Consider the following 24,993-nt stretch of genomic DNA (forward strand, 5'->3'; position numbering starts at 1 on the left):
CGCCCCCGCCCCGCCTTCGCGGCCTCCCCCACCTCCAGCCCCGCCTGAGGCCTGGCCTGGAGCCCTCCAGACCTGGCGCGGCCCGTAGAGACCACGCCCCCGGCCCCGCCCCGACTCCGGACTGGCAGCGCGCAGCACTAGCCCTTGGCGAAGCTGGCGGAGCTGCGAGCTCAAGCCCCTAGGCTCTTCACTTGTCCCCCTCCCAGCCTCAGGGGCTTAATCTGGGCGCGGTTGCAGCCTCAGCCCAGGGGCGCAGGGGCGTCTCGCAGCGAGACCCAGGTTGGGGATTCAGCCTCTTTTCTGGAACCGTGGGCGTAAATGCAGCGCGTGGGTGTAACTGAGGCTCCTGAGCGCATGCCTCGGGGACAGTGACCAGACCCGACGCCACTTTTCGAGGGCGCGGGGGGAGCGCAGGATCCCCCAGGGCCCAGTCCGGGACGCTGGGGGGTTGGCTGCGCCACCGAGGGCCTTGGCGGGTAACTCAAACCGATTGGCTCGGTGATCAATCCCCAGTCCCCCAACCCGCGTTGCAGAAACTAGGCAGATCCGCTGGGGGTCGCGGATGGCGGGAAGAGAGAGGTCCACCCAAGGAGAAATCCCCAGAAAAGGTTTCGTGCCCAAGAGATTCGACAACTGTCCTTTTTAACCACCACTTCAAACTTGAGATTTCTCAACTGCAAGATGAGTCCCTATCACTCTCGAGCTGTTCGAAGGTATTGCAACAAAAGTGGTGGATAACCGCTTAGCTTGCGCAGTAGGAAAGTGAATAGTTTAAGAGCGGAAGGAGCCCCTGGCGATAGGGGTCTCAACGCTCTCTCGCCCACCCCCAGCTGATCGGTGGACTCCAGCCATAGAAGCCTGGCAGACAAGGTGTAGACACTGGGCTGCTGGAGCCGGAAACCCCTCAGGGGGTGGGGCCACGCCCCTCTTGGCAGGTGTCCTGATGTTCCTACGCCCTCCCCCAACCAAAGGACACCTTTGGGCAGTTCCTGCTGCGTTTGGCAGTCGAGGTAAGTGCCACGGGTAGAACACGATACAGTTTGCTTTCTAAACAAGCCAAAAAGGGAGATACATTAGTAGGTGTCCTAGAGTTTAAAACAAATAGCAAAAACCAAGTAAACGTCAAAATAAATAAATAAAAGTTCATCATCATTGCTGGGTCCAAGACGCAGCACGAGAAAAGGCGTTCTCTGAAAGGACTGTTTTAATACAGAGGCTGAAGAATCTTAAACATCTGGGACAGGTATTTTGGGAAGCTCTGTGTCAGATACAGAAACTTCCTTTCTCCGTGTCAGAAGTGAGTACCATGTTAATTTCAGCATTGTCGGTCACCCAATAATTAATTCATTGCACTGGAAATGTACACCCCCCCCCCACACACACACACACCCACGCTGGGTCTTGAGAACAACTGCTTCCGTTTGAGGGAACCAGGAGTGGCAGGTCACTGTTATGTTTGTTATACTATTACCACTGCTAATAATGATGAAAGTGAAAGTGGAGAGTGAAAAAGCTGGCTTAAAGCTCAACATTCAGAAAACGAAGATCATGGCATCTAGTCCCTTCACTTCATGGCAGATAGATGGGGCAACAGTGGAAACAGTAAAATCTGGCTTAAAGCTCAACATTCAGAAAACGAAGATCATGGCATCTAGTCCCATCACTTCATGGCAGATAGATGGGGCAACAGTGGAAACAGTGTCAGACTTTATTTGGGGGGGCTCCAAAATCACTGCAGATTGTGATTGCAGCTGTGAAATTAAAAGACGCTTACTCCTTGGAAGAAAAGTTATGACCAACCTAGATAGCATATTGAAAAGCAGAGGCATTACTTTGCCAACAAAGGTCCATCTAGTCAAGGCTATGGTTTTTCCTGTGGTCATGTATGGATGTGAGAGTTGGACTGTGAAGAAGGCTGAGCACTGAAGAATTGATGCTTTGAACTGTGGTGTTGGAGAAGTCTCTTGAGAGTCCCTTGGACTGCAAGGAGATCCAACCAGTGCATTCTGAAGGAGATCAGCCCTGGGATTTCTTTGGAAGGAATGATGCTAAAGCTGAACCTCCAGTACTTTGGCCACCTCATGCGAAGAGTTGACTCATTGGAAAAGACCCTGATGCTGGGAGGGATTTGGGGCAGGAGGAGAAGGGGACGGCAGAGGATGAGATGGCTGGATGGCATCACTGACTCGATGGACGTGTGTCTGAGTGAACTCCAGGAGTTGGTGATGGACAAGGAGGCCTGGCATGCTGCGATTCATGGGGTTGCAAAGAGTCGGACATGACTGAGCAACTGAACTGAGCTGAACTGAACTGAATAATAAAGTTTTCAATAATAGAACCTCTTTGCTAGCCAGAAAGTTTATGAATATGGTTCACGACCCTTAATAAGAGAATTAAATAATCTCCATTTAACAGGTGAGAAGATGGAGGCTCAGAGGAGTGAAGTGGTTCAGGGATCACTGACCATTAGTGGCTGAGATCACTGTTCAGGGCTGCTGACTCCAGTCATTCTCTTCTACTCTCAGATTTTTGTCATCTCTTTCTACTACCTTGAAGCTCCAATTGCCTTTACAGTTTGTCACATACACATGTCACTTATACTATTTTTTTTTTTTAATTTCCTGGTTGCACTGTGTAGCGTGTGGTGTCTTAGTTCCCCCACCAGGAATTGAACCTGTACCTCCTGCAGTGGAAGCATGGAATCTTAACCACTGGACCACCAAGGAAGTCCCTGTCACGTGTGCTATTATTGACTTAAGAGTGCTCTTTAAAATTACCCACTTTAACAAACTTTATTTTAAAACACAACTATGTCATAACAATAAGCGGAAAACCAATGTTACTTTGTCCTGTGGGGACATACACATTAAAGTGAATATATTGAAAACCAAAACCTGTTATTTAATCTAGCCTAACACCTTTGCCTTCTTGAACTGCTTCTTTTTTATTCAAAAGGGAAAAGAGCAAGAAGAGGTAGCCTGGTGTTAAAGACACTTCAGCCCACCCTGAGAGCTAGCTGAGAGGAGCTCCTGGCCATCTTTAGAGGAAAAGAAACACTTCTTTAGTCTTCCCTGTCCTTCACCATCTCCTGGAGCTTGCTCACACTCATGTCCATCAAGTCCATGATGCCATCCAAACACTCCTTCTCTGTCATCCCCTTCTCCTCCTGCCTTCAATCTTTCCCAGCATCAGGGTCTTTTCCAATGAGTTGGCTCTTTGCATCAGGTGGCCAAAGTATTGGAACTTCAGCTTCAGCATCAATCCTTTCAATGAAAATTTAGGGTTGATTTTCTTTAGGATTGACTGGTTTGCTTTCCTTGCAGTCCAGGGGACTCTCAAGAGCACATTTCAAAAGCATCAGTTCTTCGGTGGTTAGCCTTCTTTGTGGTCCATACACGACTACTGGAAAAAGCATAGCTTTGACTAGACGGACCTTTTCAACAAAGTGACGTCTCTGCTTTCTAATATGCTATCTAGGTTGGTCATAGCTTTTCTTCCAAGGAGCAAGCATCTTTTAATTTCATGGCTACAGTCACCATTTGCAGTGATTTTGCCGCCCAAGAAAATGAAGTCTGTCAGTGTTTTGATTGTTTCTCCACCTATTTGCCATGAAGTAATGGCACTGGATACCATGATCTTACTTTTTTGAATGTTGAGTTTTAAGCCAGCTTTTTCACTCTCCTCTTTCACTTTCATCAAGAGGCTCTTTAGTTCCTCTTTGCTTTCTGCCATAAGGGTGGTGTCATCTGTATATCTGAGATTATTGATATTTCTCCCAGCAATCTTGATTCCAAGTTGTGCTTCATCCAGCCTGGCATTTCACCTGATGTATTCTGCATGTAAGTTAAATAAACAGGGTAACAATACAGCCTTTACATACTCCCTTCCCAATTTGGAAACAGTCTGTTGTTCTATGTCTGGTTCTAACTGTTGCTTCTTGACCTGCATACAGGTTTCACAGGAGGCAGATAAAGTGGTCTGGTATTCCCATCTCTTTAAGAATATTCCACAGTTTGTTGTGATCCACATAGTCAAAGGCTTTGGTGTAGTCAATACAGCAGTAGATGTTTTTCTGGAACGCTCTTGCTTTTTCTATGATCCAACAATGTTGGCAAGTTGATCTCTGGTTCCTCTGCCTTTTCTAAATCCAGCTTGTACATCTGAAAGTTCTCAGTACTGTTGAAGCCTGGCTTGGAGGATTTTTGAGCATGACCTTGCTATCACGTGAAATGAGTGAAATTTAGGGTAATGTGAACATTCTTTGGCATTGCCCTTCTTTGGAATTGGAATGAAAACTGACCTTTTCCAGTCCTATGGCCCCTGCTGAGTTTTCCAAATTTGCTTACATACTGACTGCAGCACTTTAGCAGCAGCATCTTTTAGGATTAGAAATAGTTCAGGTGAAATTCCATCACTTCCATCCACTAGCTTTGTTCATAGTAGTACTTCTTAAGGCCCACTTGACTTCACACTCCCAGATGTCTGGCTCCGGGTGAGCGATCACACTATCAGGTTATCCAGGTCATTAAGATATTTTTTGTGTAGTTCTTCTGTGTGTTGTTGCCACCTCTTCTTAATATCTTCTGCTTCTGTTAGGTCCATACCACTTCTGTTCTTTATTGCATGTCCTGACAGGCATCTTCTGGGCCTGGGAACCATCTGTGTGTCCCTCCTAGAGGCTGTGCAGCACCGGACATCTATAGACAATTCTCATGACTCCTTGCGGGGGCTCACAGGCCTGATCCCTTATCTCTGATCCCGCTGCGATCAGGAAGTGAGAGCTGCTGCTGCTAGCCCAGCAGGATGGTGACTTCTGACCCCCTATTTGTCAACTCTGTTGGTGTTGTGTGTCACAGGAACCACCATTGAGCCTCTGTGCTCCTCATAAAAGAGCCGGCCTGGGAACTCCTGAGACAGGCAACGGTTAAAATCTCAACTATTTTGTCAAGTCCCTGCTTTACCTTCTGGCTGGGGTCAGCAGTTGACTCTCCAGGGACTCAGTTTCTCCAAATAAAATGTAAGTCTCACCTCCTAAGACCTGCTTGTTGACAAAAGGAGCACTGGTTTCTCTGGGAGCAGCCTGATGTACATCCTCTCTTGGAGAATCTGATGAAATTTGCTAAATTAGAAGCCGAAATCACAATGTAACCCTTAAATGAACGAAATTATAGAACAAATTATAGATCCAGGGACTATCCTGGCTGTCCAGTGGTTAAGTCCCTGCTCTTTCAATTCCAGGGGCTTGGGTTTGATCCCTAATTAGGAAGCTAAGATTCCACATGCCCTGCAGCATGCCCAGGAAAAAAAAAATTATAGATCAAGTTTGCATTTTTCAAGAAAAAAATCTTAGAAATTGAAGCCACAGGGTGCCATGGAGCACTGACTTGAGAAAACCACACCAGGCTCTGTAGGCTTTGCCACTACTCACCTTGACCAGACCCTTTTACTCCTCGTGGCCTCAGTTTCCCCAGCTCTGAAATACAGTCAAGTGCATAGCAGTCGTTTATTGCATACTTTATGGCAGGAGCTGTGCTATATGCATATTTATGTTTATGCATGCACTTTGCATGCATGATCTCAGTTGGTCAACAACGCTATGAAGTGGGTAGTTTATCATTCCCATTTTACAGATGAATAAGTTGAGGCTCAGATGTTACTAGTCTGGTAAGTTACATTGCCTGAAGTTACAGCACCCATTAAGCTACACTACACTGTTAAATGTGATTTAAAAGGAAAGCTATTTTGGGATCTTGGGAAGAAGTACTTAGGAAATAAACATAAATAAGTGACAGAATAACTCCCCAAAATATTAATATTAGCAATAGTGAGAATGTGAAGCAACCAGAATCTTGTACACTGCTTGTGGGAGTGTAGATTGGTACTGCTACTTTGGAAAACTGGCATAATCTACTAAAGAGGGATATATGCATAACTTGTGATCCAGAAATTCCAAATCTAGATAGACACCCAATAGAAATACACACATCTGTTCTCCATATGTACAAGAATGTTCACAGCTGCACTTTTCAAAGTGAAAGTGTGAGTTGCTCAGTCATGTCCAGTTCTTTGTGACCCCATCCACTGTAGCCTACCAGCTCCTCTGTCTATGGAATTCTCCAGACAAGAATACTGGATTGGGTAGCCATTCCCTTCTCCAGGTGATATTCCCAACCAAGGAATCAAACCCAGGTCTCCTGAATTGCAGGTGGATTCTTTACCATCTAAGCCACCAGGAAAGCACTTTTCACAATAACCCCTTATTTGGGACTTCCCTGGAAGTCTAGTGGTTAGGATGTTTTGCTTCCACTGTTGGGGGCACAGGTTCAACCTGTGGTTGAAACTGGGATCCTGCATGCCCTGCAGTGAGGCCAAAATTTTTTTTAAAAAAGCACCTAACTGGAAATTTCTCAAAATGCCCATCAACTGTAGAATGGATAAGAAATTGCGGTATACTCACATAAGGAAAACTAATTTATTACTATTATTAATATAAGCAACAAATATGTTGTGAGCTAAATGCTTGGTTTACAAAAATATTGTTGAGCCAAAGAAGCCAGACACAATGCTATATAACTCTATTTTATGTAAAATAGGAAACAGATGAAATTAATCTATTCTGAGGTTATTGCTTCTGGGATTGGGGGAATTTTCTATTTCTTGATCTGCTTGTTGTTACACAGGTGTGTTCACTGTGTGAAAATGCACAGAGCTATGTGCTTATGATTTCTGCACTTTTCTGTACATATGTCCATATTTCAATAAGAAAGCTCAATGGAAATAAATTGTTGCTGTTCAGTCACTAAGTCATGTCTGACTCTTTGTGACCCCACGGACTGCAGCACACCAGGCTTTCCTGTCCTTCACCATCTCTCAGAGTTTGCTCAAACTCATGTCCACTGAATCAGTGATGCCGTCCAACCATACCACTCTCTCTGGCCCCCTCTTTCTCCTGCCCCCAATCTTTTCCAGCATCAGAGTCTTTTCCAATGAGTCAGTTCTTTACATCAGGTGGCCAAAGTATTGGAACTTCAGCTTCAGCATCAGTCCTTCCAGTGAATATTCAGGGTTAATTTCCTTTAGGACTGACTGGTTTGATCTCCTTGCTGTCCAGGGGATTCTCAAGAGTCTTCTCCAACAGCACAGGTCGAAAGCATCAGTTCGTCGGTGCTCAGCCTTCTTTATGGTCCAACTCTCACATCCATACTGGAAAAACCATAGCTTTGACTAGATGGATCTTTGTCAGCAAAGTGATGTCTAGGTTTGTTATAGCTTTTCGACCAAGGAGCAAGTGTCTTTTATTTTCGTGGCTGCAGTCACCATCTGCAGTGATTTTGGAGCCCAAGAAAATGAAGTCTGTCAGTGTTTTGATTATTTCCCCATCTATCTGTCATGAAGTGATGGGACTGGATGCCATGATCTTACTTTTTTGAATGTTGAGTTTTAAACCAGCTTTTTCACTCTCTTCTTTCACACTCATCAAGAGGTGCTTTAGTTCCTCTTCTTTTTCTGCCATTAGAGTAGTATTATCTGTATATCTGAGGTTGTTGATTCCAGTCAATCTCTATTCCAACTTGCGATTCATCCAGCCTGGCATTTCGCATGATGTATTCTGCATAGAAGTTAATTAAGCAGGGTGACAATATACAGCCTTGATGTACTCCATTTTCCAATTTGGAACCAGTCCGTTGTTCCATGTCCAGTTTTAAAGGTTGCTTCTTGACCTGCATACAGATTTCTCAGGAGGCAGGGAAGGTGGTTTGGTATTCCCATCTCTTTAAGAATACTCCACAGTTTGTTGTGATCTACACAGTCAAAGGCTTTAGCATAGTCAATGAAGCAGAAGTAGTTGTTTTTCTGAAATCCCCTTGCTTTCTCTATGATCCAGTGGATGTTGGGAATTTGATTTCTGGTTCCTCTGCTTTTTCTAAATCCGGCTTATACATCTGGAATTTCTTGATTCAAGTACTGTTGAAGCCTAACTTGAAGGATTTTGAGCACTACCTTGCTAGCATGTGAAATGAGCTCAACTGTATGGTAATTTGAACATTCTTTGGCATTGTCTTTCTTTGGGATTAGAATGAGAACTGACCTTTTCTGGTCCTGTGGCCACCATTGAGTTTTCCAAATTTGCTGGCTTATCGAGTGCAGCAATTTAACAGCATCATCTTTTAGGATTTGAAATAGCTCAGATGAAATTTCATCCTCCTCTATCTTTGTTAGTAGTGATGCTTCCTAAGGCCCACATGACTTCACACTCCAGGATGTCTGGTTCTAGGTGAGAGACCATACCATCATAGTTATCCAGGTCATTAAGACCTTTTTGTATAGTTTTCTGTGTAATCTTGCCACCTTATCTTAATCTCCTCTGCTTCTGTTAGGTCCTCACCATTTCTGTCCTTTATTGTGCCCATCTTTGCATGAAATGTTCCCTTGGTGTCTCTCATTTTCTTAAAGAGATCTCTACTCTTTCCCATTCTATTGTTTTCCTCTGTGTCTTTGCACTGTTCTCTTAAGAAGGCTTTCTTCTCTCTCCTTGCTCTTCTCAGGAACTCTGTATTTGTGAGTGACATTGATTTCCAGGCATTTAGAGCAAGGTTCTTTGTATGTCATGAGTACCATCCTACCACCAGCACTGACGTGTGGACCATGAGAAAGAAATTATTCCCTACCCAGGTGATTCACCTATCTTCCTATCTGCAGTTTCCTGATAAGATTCTGAGATTTGTAGTTTCTTGCCTGTTTGAATAAGAAAGGAAGGGTAAGTGGTGTTTTAGGTTCTTGGGACTTCCCTGATAGCTTAGTTGGTAAAGAATCTGCCTGCAATGTAGGAGACCCCAGTTCAGTTCCTGGGTTGGGAAGATCCCCTGGAGAAGGGAAACGCTACCCACTCCAGTATTCTGGCCTGGAGAATTCCGTGGGCTATACAGTTGCAAAGAGTCGGACACGACTGAGCAACTTTGACACGACTGAGCAACTTTCACTTTCTTTTTCAGTTGCTACAGCTTTGCAGAAAAATACACTGTTTATGGGACTTTCCTTGTGATCCAGTAGTTAAGACTCTGTGCTTCCAGTGTGAGGAGTTCAGGTTTGATTTTTGGTTGTGGAACTAAGATCCCACATGCCTTGTTGTCAAAAAAATAAATAAATAAAATAATAAAATAAAAAAACAACAACAAAAAATCAAAAACTGTGCTGTTTAGGGATTCCTGCTGCCAAGATTCAGGAATATTGGGTAGTAAGTGATCAGAGTTGCAGGTGAAGCATTTCTGAAGATCTGGAGTCAGAAAGGTTGGTACATGAAATGCTTGTGATTGTCAGAAATCCAATAAAGTAAACTCTCAGCAATAAATTTATTGGAGTTTTCTCACCTTTCAGAAGCTATAAGCTGTAAGAAAATTAGCTAGAGTAATTTAGAAATAAAATCATGGACTTTCATGGTTTTTCTGGGTAATAACCTAGGTATATAGGTATATAACCCTAACCTTCTTTACTTTCAAAAGCTTCTTATTCACAACAACAGTGATGATCAAAGGATGGTTCTGGGGCCCTGCAGGGCTTCAATAAATAAAGATACTTTCTCTTTAGTACATTAAATTTATCAAGGCAGGAAAGGAGCTAATCCATACAAAAACCTTTAAAATGAAAACCAAGAGACTGACATAGAAGGAAAGACTATCATGGGTGCAGCTAAAAACAAAAATTCAAATGGTGTAATGCTATACACATGTATCCCCCTGCTCTGATCTCCTTTGATCTGTGGCAACCACTGTTACCAGATTCTTTGGGGAGTTCACTGGGGATATAGCATATTTTTGGATGTACTGTGTCCCTACATTGTGGATGCAATAGTTACAGTAAATTTGGCTTTTTATGCTTTCTCTTAATATAAATGGCAGTACTCTGCCTCACTCTCTGTTTTGCTCATTTAACAGCATCCACTGGAGATACTGACCATCAGCATTTTTATTTTTTAAATTTTATTTATTTATGTTTATTTTCAGTTGTGCTGGGTCTTTGTGCTATGTGCAGGCTTACTCTAGTTTCGGTGTGCCTACTCTAGTTTCGGTGTGCCAGCTTCTCGTTGCAGTGGCTTCTCTTGTGGCAGAGCACAGGCTCTAGGGCATTCAGCTCGCGGGCCAAAGAATGCTGTCTCAGTTGTTGCTGTGCATGGGCTTAGTTGCTCTGTGGCATATGGGGTCTTCCCGGACCAGGGATTGAATTCTTGTCCCCTGTATTGGCCTGTGGATTCTCAACCCCTGGACCACCAGGGAAGTCCCATATCAGCATTTTTAAATGCTTTATAGTATTTTATATAAAGGTTGTTGTTAACAACAGTATCTGTTGTTAACAAATTGCCACAAATCTTCATGGCTCCAAACAACAACAGTCATTGTATTATTAACTCTCTTGGTTTCAGAAGGGACTGAACTCACCTAAGAGATTCTTGCTTGTGATCTCTCAGGCAGCTGTAGTCAGATGGCCACTGGAACTGGAGTCATTTTGAATCTTCCCTGCTCACCTGTCTGGTGACTGATGCTGATTATTAATCCCAGCTGGGTCATTGTCTGGACTATCAACCTGGCCTCTCCTCATGGCCTGGCTTCCTCACAGAATGGAGATTAAGATTCCAGGGCCAGCAGCCCAAGAAAGTCGAAGCTATCAGTTTCTTAAAGCTTGGATGTGGTAAATGTTATATTGTCACTTTTACTGTATTCTTTTGGTCGTAGGCATGGAGCCTAGACTCAAGGGAGGGCACAGGGACTCCACTTTTTGATGGGAAACTTGCCAAAAACTTCAAAACTGTGGGGTTTTAAAACAAATTTTATTGGCGTAGAGTTGATTTACAATGTTGTGTTAGTTTCAGGTATACAGCAAAGTCTATCAATTATACACAGAAGCTGTGCTTTTTTTGTTGGCTTGTTTTTGGCCACTCTGTGAAGCATGCAGGATCTTAGTTCCTTGATCAGGGATCAAACCTGTGCCCCATGCAGTGGAAGCATGGAGTCTTAACCACTGGACCACCAGGGAAACCCCTAGCAGATGTTTTTAAAATAACTTAAAAAAAAAAGTCATGTACCATGACTTATTTAATTAGTTATTCATTCTTCAAAATTATTATTGAGTGCTTACTATATTCCAAGCACTGCTCTAACCTCTGAGGGTACAGCACAGAAAGAAAGAAAGAAAAACTGGCTTGAGGACTTCCCTGGTGGTCCAAGTAGTTAGGAATCCACCTTCCAATTCAGGGGATGTGGGTTTGATACCTAGTTGGGGAACTAAGATCCCACATACCTCAAGGCAACTAAGCCCATGCGCCACAACCAAAGAAACCCATGCACTGCAATGAAGACCCAGTGCAGCCAATATTAAAACAAACAAACCCCAAACTGCCTCAAATCTCTCTCTTCTTGGAGCTTATATTTCAATGGGAGCTTCCATTCCAATGGGGGAGAGAAGGACATTAGACATAATACTGAGTCAGTAACCTTCGAGCAGAGACCTGAAGCAGGTGAGGCTGTGAATCATGCCTGTGGTACTCGAAGCACAGGGAGCAGTGACGACAGAGGCCTTAAGGCCAGAGAGGATCTTGGGTGCTCAAGAAACAGTCCCAACTCCAGAGATTCTGATTCAGGAGGCCCCGGGGCATGGGGAGAACGGCTAGTTCAACAATATCCCACTGATTCTCAGTCATGCAGACTTCTGACCCTCAATTTGAAAATCTGGGCTTCTTTTCTTTGTTCTGTAAGAAGGAGTTTTGGGGTGGGATAACGGCACCCCGTTGGACAGATGTTTGTTTCTTTAGGTTCAGTAAGGGAGCCCTCAGTGTCCCTCACCCCACATCACAGCCTTTTGCTTGTCTGCTTGCCTTCTCTTTTTCCTTTTTCTTTTTCTCCATTCTTTTTTCAATTTTCTTTTCTTTTTTCTTTTTCTCTCTTTATTGCTCTTTCTCCCTTTTTCTCCCCTCCCTACTGTCATGATCTGTGCACAGACTGGAAAAGAATGACCAGACATGAGGCAGAAGGAGAGGAGAATAGAGTTTATTAGAGGGGAAGATGCATTAAGAATCTACCTGCAATGCAGGAGACCCGGTTCGAATTCTGGGTTGGGAAGATCTGTTAGAGAAGGGATAGGCTACCCACTCCAGTATTCTTGGGCTTCCCCTGTGGCTCAGATGGTAAAGAATCTGCCCGCATTGCGGGAGACCTGGGTTTGATCCCTGGGTTGGAAAGATCCCCTGGAGAAGGGAAAGGCTACCCACTCCAGTATTCTGGCCCAGAGAATTCCATGGACTATACTCTTTGGGTCACAAACAGTTGGACACGACTGAGCCACTTTCATTTTTCATGGAGATTCCTTAAAAAAAATAGGAATAAAACTACAATATGACCTGGCAATGCCACTACTGGGCATATACCCCGAGAAAACCACAATTCAAAAAGACACATGTACCCCAATGTTCACTGCAGCACTACTGACATAGCCAGGACATGGAAGCGACCTAGAAGCCCATCAACAGATGAATGGATGAAGAAGATGTGGTACATATATACAGTGGACTATTAGTCAGTCATAAAAGGAACAAATTTGAGTCAGTTGTGTGAAGTGGATGAACTCAGAGGCTGTTATACAGAGTGAAGTCAGAAAGAGAAGAACAAATATATATTCATGGATATTTATGGAATCTAGAAAAATAGCACTGATGAACCTATTTGCAGGGAAGGAATGAAGGCGCAGAGAATGAACTTGTGGATACAGTGGAGGAAGGAGAGGGCAGGACGAATTGAGAAAATAGCATTGACATATATACACTATCATGTGTAAAAATGATAACTAGAGATAAAATGATAAAAATGATAGCTACTATACAATACAAGGAGTCCTGCCTGGCACCTCATGACAACCTAGAAGGGGAAAGAGGCTCGAAAGGGAGGTGATTATACATATAATTATGACTGATTCCAGTGGTTGTTCAGCAGAAACCAGTACAACGTTGTAAAGCAATTATCTTTCAATTAAAAGAAACATGGAGTGGTCGATGCTATTGAAACAGCAGACGGCTGGAGAGACAAGGGTTGGTGGAATAGTGGCCCATTTTTATAGCATCAAAACAAAGAAAACTCCCGTTTGGAGGGTGGCATTAGGTGACTTGTTAGAGTGGTATAGGGTGGGTATTTTTATCTAGTATGAGGTCAGGGAGTAGGCTGGTTTAGAACAGGGAGACTCATGGCAACGGTTGCTATGAGGCTCAGATCTGGAGATGAGATTGGTGCAGGGCTTCGCATCTGTGGCCTTGGTATAGGGCTCCACATCTATGCCCCCCACCTTTTTTCTCCTTTTCTTTTGATCTCTCTCTCTCTCTTTTTTTTTTTCTCTTTGACCAAGTGTTGCCCCAAACTACCTTCCCCGTGGGCATCAGGGTACCCCCTGCCTGTGAATCCTTTCAGAGGTCTGGAAAGGGACTACACTTACTAACCCTAAGGGTGTTATACGGAAAGAGGAGCCTGGCAGGCTATAGTCCGTGGGTTGGCAAAGAGTGGAACACGACTAAGCGGCTAAAGCAACAAGGGCTTTATATTCAGATAGCGCGCGCATGTGTCGGGGTAGAGGCAAATTCCCCGCACATTGACAGTGGTAGCACTGAGGAGAGCAGAGTCTGCCAGCAGGTGAAGTTGGGGAAGGCTCTGGACCGGTTTGAGGAGGGGTGTGGAGGTGCGCAGATTTCCTGGAGAACCAGCAGTCGGACAGCCGGGTGCGTTCGACTCTCTCCCAGGCGCCTCCTCCAGACCGGCACATGGTGCAGTTAGGATGGGCCGTCGTGGCAGCCAAAGCCTCCGCGGCAACTCCTGCGGGGGTCTGCCTCTAACAAAACGGGTTTGAGAACCACTAGGCGCAGATCCCAAGAAAGAAGCTTGCCTGGAGGGGTCAGCACTTTTCACGACTCGCGCTTAGACCTCTTAGCGGTTCGCAGAGAAGAAAGCGCGGAAAATATTTGGCCGCTTGAGGCCGCCGTAGCAAGGGGGCGGAGTCCGGAAGGGAGCAGTATGGCGGCGCTGGACAGTGACAGCGACGAGGATTTGGTCAGCTATGGGACTGGCCTGGAGCCGCTGGAAGAAGGTGCGGGCTAGATTCGTCCCCAGGGCCTCTGGCAAACAGGCTGGGGGTCCAGGGTTCGGGGCCAAAACACTCAACCCTGTGCCAGACCTTTTCTGGCACTGGGGAAAAGGGTTGCGTGCTACGGGCTCTGGGAACAGCGACCAGAAAGGCGTGCACTGTGCTTTCGGGGTGCTTATGTTTTGGAGGGACGGATGAAAGGCCCGGAGGGATGGGAAACAGAAAGATGACAGATAGGTTGGTGTGAGAGCCGAGTTAGGGAAGCAGCGGTGGTCAGGCGATGTTTTTCCTAGGACAGGACGTTTGAGTTCAGACCTGAAACAGAGAAAGGAAGCAGCGGTACAAAGATTTGGGTGAAGAGCATTTTAGGCAAGGCGAACAGCAAGTGCAAAGGCTCTGAAGTCGGAGCCAGTTTGGCAAATTGAGGAACAGGCCGGACTGTTGTGGGTGGAGCATACAGCACCCGGGCGAGGCTGGCAGAAGATGATCTCAGAGGAGGAGGTCGGGGTTGAACCTTACTTGGTGTGGTCAGGGAATTTGGATTTTAATACTAAGTGTAGAAGAGTCATGGGGGAGGGGTTACACAAAGGAGGGATGTATGTTTTTAGGTTTATTCTATCCTTGATTTTGTGAATAGGCCGGTTGGGGGTGGGCAGGAGCGAAGCAGGGAGATTAGCAAAATTAGGGCGATGATGGTGGCGGCGGTAAGTAGTGGTGAGTTGAGAGTACTTTGAAAGCAGAGCTGACCGCGAACTTGCTCGTGGAATGTAGGGGTGAGAGCAAGATGAAGCAAGATTCTCTTCCATGTTTCTGGTCTGATCCACTTCATGACTTGATTTGTTCAGTAAATTATGTATTGACTAGCCAGTTAGGACTGATGGCAGTGCTAGCCCGGTGGAGGAAGGCAAAGGAAATATGGTGGGCAAGGAGTTATTTGCAGACTCCTTTTTTCCCACCCTGACCACATCCTGTCAGCTTGTTTGTACTTCTGGGACATAGCCACTGATGACCCTCTTATTCCCTACAAACAGTTCAAATCATTAGAAACTTCTGCCAGATGCTGGCCCTGTATCTATTCTCTGAGTACAAAAGACAAAGAAATGCTAGTCTCCTGAAAGCTTCTTATGTATTTAAAGACACCCTTTGCATTTCCTATGCTTTCCTGGTGGCTCAGAGGGTTAAGTGTCTGCCTACAATGCTAAAGACCCGGGTTCGATCCCTGGGTGGGGAAGATCCTCTGGAGAAGGAAATGGCAACCCGCTCCAGTACTCTTGCCTGGAAAATCCCATGGGAGGAGCCTGGTAGGCTACAGTCCATGGGGTCGCAAAGAGTCGGACACAACTGAGCGACTTAACTTTACTTGCATTTCCTCTAAGACATCTCTGTACCACACTCAGTTCTCTAATAAATTCAGTTTAAAGTCCCCTCAACCCTAATTTTTCAAAGCTTTTCTCCAAGTATGGGACCAGAGTGTGGGTTAAGTGGGGCCATCACTAGGTGAGTCCTTTATTTTAGGCTGTATTTCTTTAATACAATCTCAGATTGCTTGGGGTCTCCACAGTGGCTCAGTGGTAAAGAGTCTAACAGCAATTCAGGAGTGGCAGAAGATGTGGGTTCGATCCCTGGGTCGAGAAGATCCCCTGAAGAAGGGAATGGCTACCCCCTCCAGTATTCTTGCCTGGAGAATCCCATGGACAGAGGAACCTGGCGGGCTATAGTTCATAGGGTCACCAAGAATCGGACATGACTGACTTAGCATGAACACATACACACATGAGATCACAGTAGCTGTATCGGCAAACAAATATTTCTGTTCATGGTTGTTTCCTTGTGAAATGACATTGTAAGTCATCAACTATTTGATCTACATTTTTCTAATTCTTCCTGTATTGATGGTGTACAGAATCTGGAATGAAGCCTAATGGTCTAGCCAGTCTTTTGAAGTAGAGTGAACTTTTTATTTCCTGGCCTAAAATCATCTTTTATCTTCTCATCACTAGAAGTTTTTGAGGACTGATTCATCGTTACCTAAGCATTTTGAAGTTAAAACACACTCTGACTACCTTTTACAATATAACATACTAGACCAATAACCACTTTTACCTCCTGCTTTGAAACTTTAGTGACAGGTTAGACAAACATTGGTAGAGGAGAGACTATTACTTAATTAAAGTTGCTGGCCATGACAGAAAGTTTTATTGGTTAAGAGACAGTGAAGGGATTCCCTGATGGTCCAGTGATTAAAAGACTTCACCTTCCAATGCAGGGGGTGTGGGTTTGATCCCTGGTCAGAGAGCTAAGACTTGCCGTGCCTTGGGGCCAAAAAACCAAGACATAAAACAAGCAATATTGTAACAAATTCAATAAAGACTTAAAACATGATACACATTAAAAAAAAATCTTAAAAGACAGTGGAGCTTAGCTCAGTGCTCTGTGATGACCTAGAGAGTTGGGATGGGGGCTTGGGAGGGATATATATATACACACACACACATATATATAAATAGCTGATTCACATTGTTGTGCAACAGAAACTAACACAACATTGTAAAGCAATTATACTCCAATTGAAAAAAAGAAACAGAACCTTCAAAAAAAAAAAGAGAGACAATGACTGATCTGTATACACAGACTGTTAGACACATAGGTGCTCTGGCCTGGAAGAGAGGGGCCTTGGGGCTTATCTTATCTTCCCATAGATACATTCACTTGGCTTCTCATCTCCAGCTCATCCTGCACTCAGATTAATTTAGGACCATTTTCTTCTTCCTTGGTGCTGTGATTCTCCCACTTAAAACTGTCTTTAACTCCCAGTCAGCCACAGGACATACCTGGACCCTGCAGCGCTGTGTTCCATGGCTGCTGCACCATCTGTCCTTCTTATGTATGTGTTTATTTAGTTTTGGCTGTTCTGGGTCTTCATTGCTGTGTGCAGGCTTTCTCTAGTTGCAGTGAGCAGGGGCTACTCTTTGTTGCTGTGCAGGGGCTTCTCATTGTGGTGGCTTCTTGTTGCAGAGCACAGGCTCTAGAGCATGGGCTCAGTAGTTGTGTTGCAAGGGTTCAGCTGCCCCACAGCATGTGGGATATTCCTGGAGCAGGGATCGAACTCATGTCCCCTGCATTGTCAGGCAGATTCTTAACCACTGGACTACCAGGGAAGCCCCCACCTGCTCTTCTGGTTCCATATTCCATGGCTTCCTTCCAGTCAGACTGTATGACTTTCTCTAACATCTTACCTTCCCCTTTTAGACCTTCTGTTTACTATTTACTGATGGCATGAATGCCTCTGGGTGACTCTGATGTTGTGGGCCTTGCCCATTGTCCGAGCAGTTCCTATATACGCAGGTCTCCTCTGCTGGACTCTGAGTGCCCTGGGAACAGGAGTGGAACTGTGTTTAGTTTTCCACACCCAGGTCTAGAACAGACCTGCTTCCTCCGGAAGACCCTCAGTAAACTCCTGGGGGGGTCAAGTAAAGGACAGAATGGGTTGCGTCCCTGACTTGTGTTGAAATCTGATTTCAGTTCTGTGCTTATTGGTTGTGGAACTTAAGGCACTTCTTTAATCAGAGTATCCTTATCAGGGTATGATAAACGAGATAATATGTGTGAAAGGAAAGGAGTAGTTATTATTGGTAGTGATAATTATCATAGACCTCCCTAAAATGCCACTTCCCCCTGGAGTTTTCTTGTGCTGTGATTAGAGGTGGTGCCTCTCGCTCAGGAGCCCCATGGAGCCCAGGGGCTCCCACACTGCGTGGCCCCCAGCATATGCTGCTGGGTTCTGCTTAGTTGTCGACCAATCTCATCTCCATTTTCAGCTCAGGGTACCCGGAGAACCAAGCAAGACAGAACCTTGAGTTGGTGGGACCTGTCCTCTCTTGCCTTAACCCGGTGGTTCACCACTAGGGATGAATTTGCCCCCCAAGGGAGTTTTGGCAATGTCTGGAGACATTTTTGGTTGTCATGCTTTATTGGGACAGGGGTGTTACTGGCATCTAGTGTTACAGGCTAGGGATGCTGCTAACCGAGCTATGGTGTACAAGTCAGTCCCACCTACCTAGGAATTATCCAGCACGGATGCGCCACTCCAACTTAGCCTGGAATTGTGCCAGGTGCGCGTGCAGTAATGGAGCATGTGGGCTGCATTTCTAAGAAATGGTGAAAATCGTGGACTGGGGGACCCAAGTTGTGATTCAGTTCTTGAGAATGAAATGAACTTTCTAACTTATACTAACCAAGCTTTGCTATGGCCAGTGACTGTGCTCAGCTCCTCACATGTGGTTTTTAATCCTTAGCACCATTCTACAAGGTGGTTCAGTTATTACCCTGATTTTGTAGTCGTGGAGACTGAGGCTTAGAGAAATCAAGAAACTTGCCTAAGGTCACAAACCTAGCAAGTAGGAGGGTAGGTTATATTCTAGAAATGACCTAAAGCCTCCATAAGCTACAAGTAAGAATTTAGGACTATGAGGCTAAACATTTGCTTACTTTTTGTTCCATTATCCAGAAGTAGTGACTGGCTTAATTATTGCAGTCACAGGTGCCCAAGGGCCTTAGGACATGTCTTACCTACTGTATGTGCTACTACTTTGTTGGTCACCAAGTTGTGTCCGACTCTTTGAGATCGCATGGACTGCATGCAGCTTGCTAGGCTTCCCTCTCCCTCACCATCTCCCAGAGTTTGCCCAAGTTCATCTCCATTGAATTGGTGATGCTATCCAACTGTTTCATCCTCTGTCACCCTCTTCTCCTTCTGCCTTCAATCTTTCCTAGCATCAGGATCTTTTACAATGAGTCAGCTGTTTGCATCAGGTGTCAAAATATTGTAGCTTCAGCTTCAGCATCAGTCCTTCAAAGGAGTATTCAAGGTTGATTTCTTTTAAGAATGACTGGTTTGCTTTCCAAGGGACTCTCAAGAGTCTTCTCCAGCACCACAATTCGAAAGCATCAATTCTTCGGTGCTCTGTCTTCTTTACTGTCCAGCTCGCACATCTGTACATGTCTGCTGGAAAGACCGTAGCCTTGACTACTACCAATAGCAATAGATGCTGGTACTTTAAAGGTATTTATTTGTGTGTCCCTCTTTTTACCAACGCTTTACATGCATTTTCTGATATAATTTGCATAACGACTCAATGAAACAGATGTTGCTATTAGTGTCATCTCTATTTTACAGATGAGGAAGTTGAGGCACAGAGAGGTTAAGATGACCAGAATCGCAGTGCTAGTAAAGGTGGGCTTGCTGTGACTCCACTTGGAGCACTTAACTACTATGTAACTTGCTTTCTGAATTGAATGTTTGAAAATAACTTGATGGTTACTTTTAATTTTCAATAGATACAGACATTTTCATTGGAATTGATAAAATTAGGCAGTACTTTGTGCTGTGGTACCTGAAACTTTAAACATAGGGAATTCATAGGTGAGGCTGAAATTTTTGTTGTTTGGGTTTTTTTGGCTGAAAATCATGGACTGAGGAGCCTGGTGGGCTACAGTCCATGGGGTCATAAAGAGTTAGACACAACTGAGAGACTAAGCACACAAACACATATGTTATGTGGGATCTTAGTTCCCTGACCGGGGATCAAGCCTGTGCCCCTGTGATGGAAGCCCAGAGTCTTAACCACTGGGCTTAAGCCAGAGAAGCCCAAAGGCTAAAATGTTTTAAATTCCTTTTTTGTTTGTGTAATATTTTGTTGGACTTCCTTGGTGGTTCAGACGGTGAAGAATCTGCCAGCAATGCAGGAGACCCAGGTTTGATCCCTGGGTTGGGAAGATCCCCCGGAGAAGGGAATGGCTACCCACTCCAGGATTCTTGCCTGGAGAATCCCATGGACAGAGAAGCCTGGTGGGCTACCATGGGGTTCCAAAGAGTCCGACACGACTGAGCTACTAACACTCACTCACTAGTTTGTATGATTTAACAAGTCAGCCCTTTCGGACAAAGTAGGAAAAGTAATACATTTAAAGAACAGTAACTGTAGTCCATGGGGTTGCAAAGAGTTAGACACAACTTAGCAACTAAACAACAACAATAAAACTGTGGAATCAAGAGAGTTCCAGAAATAAGGAAACTTAAGCTTTGGGGAAAATGGGCAATATCAGTGGGAAAATTCTGGACTCAGGGATACCATGAATTTCCAGAAGAGATGTAGAAGTGCTTCTCTGCACGCCCTGGGCCACTCCAGCAGCTTGCCTACCTGACTGCCAGCATGTTTCACCTCCATGGGCTGGAACCCTCGCCCCAGTGTGATTCAGTTTCATAATGGAACTTAGTGGGAAAATCAGGCCACTTTTGTTAAAACATATTTCTAATATAAATATTAAAAGAGATATCTAGAATTTTTCTTAGAACTATAAAGAAAATATATATAAAATATTAAATATATTGTTTTAATTGATAAAATATATTGTTTCCTAAGCTACACACTCTATTAAAATCTAGGAAAAGCAACTTGAATTATATTTGAAACTACAAGAAGTGAACAATTCATTATGTTTAAAGAAATGATCTTTCGGACTTCTCTGGCAGTCCAGTGGGTAGTACTCAGTGCTTCCACTGTGGGGGACCTGGGTTGGATCCCTGGTCAGGGGACTGAACTTCTGTGAACTGTGTGGCGTGGCCAAAAAATAAACAAAGGAAACAGTGATCTTTGCCCTAAATCCTCTATAACTTTCCACCGCCTTCTCTCTCATTCAAAAAAAATTTTTTTTTCTTTTTCAGGTGAGAGACCAAAGAAGCCGATTCCTCTCCAGGATCAGACCGTCAGAGATGAAAAAGGAAGGTATAAACGATTTCATGGAGCCTTTAGTGGAGGTTTCTCTGCTGGTTACTTCAACACTGTTGGCTCAAAAGAAGGTAGGATTTTCTTAATTACAGCTACTATATGGCTAAAGCAAGTGATTGAAATATAATAAGATTTTCACTCCTCTGCCCCCCTCACCCCCACCCCCAGCAATGCTCCCTATAAAAAAACTTTAAAAAATATGTTAGTATAGGGTTAGCTGAAAAGTTTGTTTGGGTTTTCCCGCACAGTGTAATGGAAAGGCATTGGCCAACCCAGTCAGTATACTGTAGTCGTTTGTGTTCTTTGGATGTTTCCAGAGTGAACTTGTATGTTGTTTATTGATTACAACCTGAAGGTTTGACTTAAAAAAAAAAAAAAGATACATCCTAACCAGATAACTGGACTTCCCAGGTGGCACTACTGGTAAAGAACCCACCTGCCAATACAGGAGACCTAGGAGATGAGGGTTCAATCCCTGGGTCGGGAAGATCCCCTGGAGGAGGAAACGGCAACCCACTCCAGTATTCTTGCCTGGAGAATCCCATGGACAGAGGAGCTTGGTGGGCTACGGTCCATGGGGTCACAGAGAGGTAGACACGACTGAGTGACTTAGCACAGCACCACGTAACCAGGTGATTAAATGATGATGGTGACTTCTGGTTTCTACTCTTTCTCACCTTGGGCAGGGCTCTCATGCAGTCACTCAGCACCATCACCTCACATGACTCAGTGCCTAAGGAGGGCAGGTGTCACAGCTATTCTGTGGGTGAAGACACTGCAGGTCTTGACCCTGGGGTCCACAGTATCACCTGTTAGTACATGTTGTCCACCTGGAGAAAAGAAAAATCAACCAAATTTTTTACATTATGCAACATCGTAAATTCTGTACTGTTTAATGTATGTTTTTAAAAAATGTTTTAACAGAGAAACTGAAAGAAAATGACTTACGTATATCAAATATGAATTAAAATGACTGGTTAACTCACCTAGCAATTATTAAGAACAAGATGAGCCAAATCTGTCATAGATTTTTAAAAAAAATTACTCATACATAACAATGATAGTAAAATAAAGATGGAAAACAATACAAGAAAGTGGAAGGTAGAAAGCAGGTAAGAAAAATAATTAGGGTAAATAAGATGGTTTAAAGTTCAATATCAAGAATGTATAAAGATCAATTCAGTGAGCAAATGATCAAAGTATTTGAACAGTTTACTCCAGAAATGCTACATAGAATGTTCAGCTTTATTGTTATGAAAAGCAAAATTAAATAACTAAGGCACTATTAAAGAAGCATATTTATAAAATGTTAAAAATGGCAGTAGGGCTGGTGAAGAAAGAAATATACGAGTACACTGCTGATGGCTATAATTATGGCTGTATGTATATTATAATTAAAAAGTAAGACCAGCTCAAATGATTAGTCTTCACAGATAGACTGTGATATGTTAATACAATGGAATATCTCCTTACCTTTGGGAGTGACAGATTCAAGCACTGTGCAGCTACAGGGCAAAGACTGTAGGAATCCAAAATGGGGAAGCTGCCCGGCCCAGTGTATTCCCTGGGAGAGCTGATCTTCACTCTCCTGGAGTTCCTCCCAAATTGTCCTGGAAGCCTGCTCCACCCACATACTGGGTATAGGTCTGCTCCATACTCCTCAGCTCCTCAAGACTCTGGCAGGAAGTCAGAAAGGACGTGAGAGAAAATTAAAACAGTTTATCTTAGAGGGTTATGGATAAATTTGACCTCCAGTGCAATTTCTCTCTGCAGGCACGGCACAGCCTTGGTAACCATGAGTGGGGAACAGGGGTGTTAGTTATAGGACTCGGGAATTTGATGGAGTTGGGGGCCTGGTATGGATGGCCATTGCTGACCTTAGACTGTGCTATGCTAGCTTGCTCAGTCGTGTCTGACTCTTTGCGACCCCATGGACTATACCCCGCCAGACTCCTCTGTCCATGGGCTTCTCCAGGCAAGAATGATGGAGTGGGTTGCCATTTCCCCCTCCAAGGGATCACCCCAACCCAGGGATTGAGCCCAGGTCTCCCGCACTGCCAGCGGATTCTTTACTGTCTGAGCCACCAGGGAAACCCACCCTTAGACTAACCAGGTTGCATCCTTTCATGGCTGACTAGTGCACCTGACGTAGTGTTTCTTTGATATGTTAGTGTGTGTGTGTTAAGTTGCTTCAGTCGTGTCTGACTCTTTGCAGCCCAATGGACTGTAGCCTGCCTGGCTCCTCTGTCCACACAATTCTCCAGGCAAGAATACCGGAGTGGGTTGCCATGCTTTCCTCCAGGGGATCTTCCCAACCCAGGGATTGTACCCGTGTCTCCTGCGGCTCCTGAATTGCAGGCAGATTCTTTACTGCTGAGCCACCAGGGAAGCCCCTTGATATATTAGTGTATTTTGCTCTCCTGGTGGTCTCAGAGATGTCCTTTCTTTTAAGGTGATCTTACATCTTTCTTCTCAGATCTAGTTGGGTTCCTTTCACTGTTTAACTTCGTTTTTTTTTTTTTAAGGAGGCGGCGCGGGGCGAGGAGCCGCTGCCCGCGTGCGCCAGGACCACCTCAGCCGTCACCTTGGCCAGGTGGCTGCTCAGGTCCACCGTGCGCTTCACATCCTCCAACTTTGTTTTTTTTTAATTTATTTTTTTATTGAAGGATAATTGTTTTACAGAATTTTGTTGTTTTCTGTCAGACCTCAACATGAATAAGCCATAGGTATACATATATCCCCTCCCTTTTGAACCTCCCTCCCATCTCCTGCCCCATCCCACCCCTCTAGGTTGACGCAGAGCCCCTGTTTGAGTTTCCTGAGCCATATAGCAAATTCCCTTTGGCTATCTATTTTATGTATGGTAATGTAAGTTTCCATGTTACTCTTTCCATACATCTCACCCTCTCCTCCCCTCTCCCCATGTCCATAAGTCTCTTCTCTATGTCTGTTTCTCCATTGCTGCCCTGTAAATAAATTCTTCAGTATCATTTCTCTAGATTCCATATATCTGCATTAGAATACGATTTTTTCTCTTTCTCTTTCTGACTCACTTCACTCTGTATAATAGGTTCTAGGTTCATCCACCTCATCAGAACTGACTCAAATGCATTTGTTTTTATGGCTGAGTAATATTCCATTGTGTATATGTACCACAACTTCTTTATCCATGCATCTGTCGATGGACATCTAGGTTGCCTCCATGTTCTGGCTACTGTAAATAGTGCTGCAATGAACAATGGGGGTATATGTGTCTTTTTGAATTTTGGTTTCCTCAGGGTATATGCCTAGGAGTGGGATTGCTGGGTCATATGGTGGTTTTATTCCTAGTATTTTAAGGAATCTCCATACTGTCTTCCACAGTGACTGCATCAGTTTACATTCCCACCAGCAGTGCGAAAGCTTTCCCTTTTCTTCACACCCTCTCAAGCATTTATTGTTTGTAGACTTTTTGATGATGGCCATTCTGACCAGTGTGAGGTGATATCTCGTTGTGATTTTGATTTGCATTTCTCTAATAATGAGCGATGTTGAGCATCTTTTCATGTGTTTGTCAGCCATCTGTATGTCTTTTTTGGAGAAATGTCTGTTTAGGTCTTTTTCCCACTTTTTGATTGGGTTGTTTTTCTGGCATTGAGTTGTATGAGCTGCTTGTATATGTTGGAAATTTATCCTTTGTCTGTTGTTTCATTTGCTATTTTCTCCCATTCTGAGGGTTGTCTTTTCACCTTGCTTATGGTTTCCTTTGCTGTGCAAAAGCTTTTAAGTTTAATCAGGTCCCACTTGTTTACTTTGGTTTTTATTTCCGTTACTCTAGGAGGTGGGTCATAGAGGATCTTGCTTTGATTTATGTCATCGAGTGTTCTGCCTATGTTTTCCTCTAAGAGTTTTATCGTTTCAGGTCTTACATTTAGGTCTTTAATCCATTTTGAGTTTATCTTTATGTATGGTGTTAGGAAGTGTTCTAATTTCATTCTTTTACACGTAGCTGTCCAGTTTTCCCAGCGCCATTTATTGAAAAGGCTGCCTTTGCTCCATTGTATATTCTTGCCTTCTTTGTCAAAAATAAGGCACCCATAGGTGCATGGGTTTA

At 44.2% G+C, this 24,993-nt stretch overlaps 1 protein-coding gene across 1 annotated transcript in view; it reads left to right on the forward strand.

Annotated features, from left to right (window-relative positions):
- Window positions 1-13,995: 13,995 nt before the first annotated feature.
- The window catches only part of GPATCH1 (G-patch domain containing 1), a 55,375-nt gene continuing 44,377 nt past the window's right edge, over window positions 13,996-24,993 (forward strand). The window contains exons 1-2 of the mRNA XM_061387898.1: window positions 13,996-14,115; window positions 20,837-20,971. Coding sequence (XP_061243882.1) covers window positions 14,043-14,115; window positions 20,837-20,971 — 208 coding nt within the window. The 5' untranslated portion in view covers window positions 13,996-14,042. The remainder of the gene's footprint in view (window positions 14,116-20,836; window positions 20,972-24,993) is intronic.

Source organism: Bos javanicus, chromosome 18, assembly GCF_032452875.1.
Source record: "Bos javanicus breed banteng chromosome 18, ARS-OSU_banteng_1.0, whole genome shotgun sequence".
Lineage (NCBI taxonomy): Eukaryota > Metazoa > Chordata > Mammalia > Artiodactyla > Bovidae > Bos > Bos javanicus.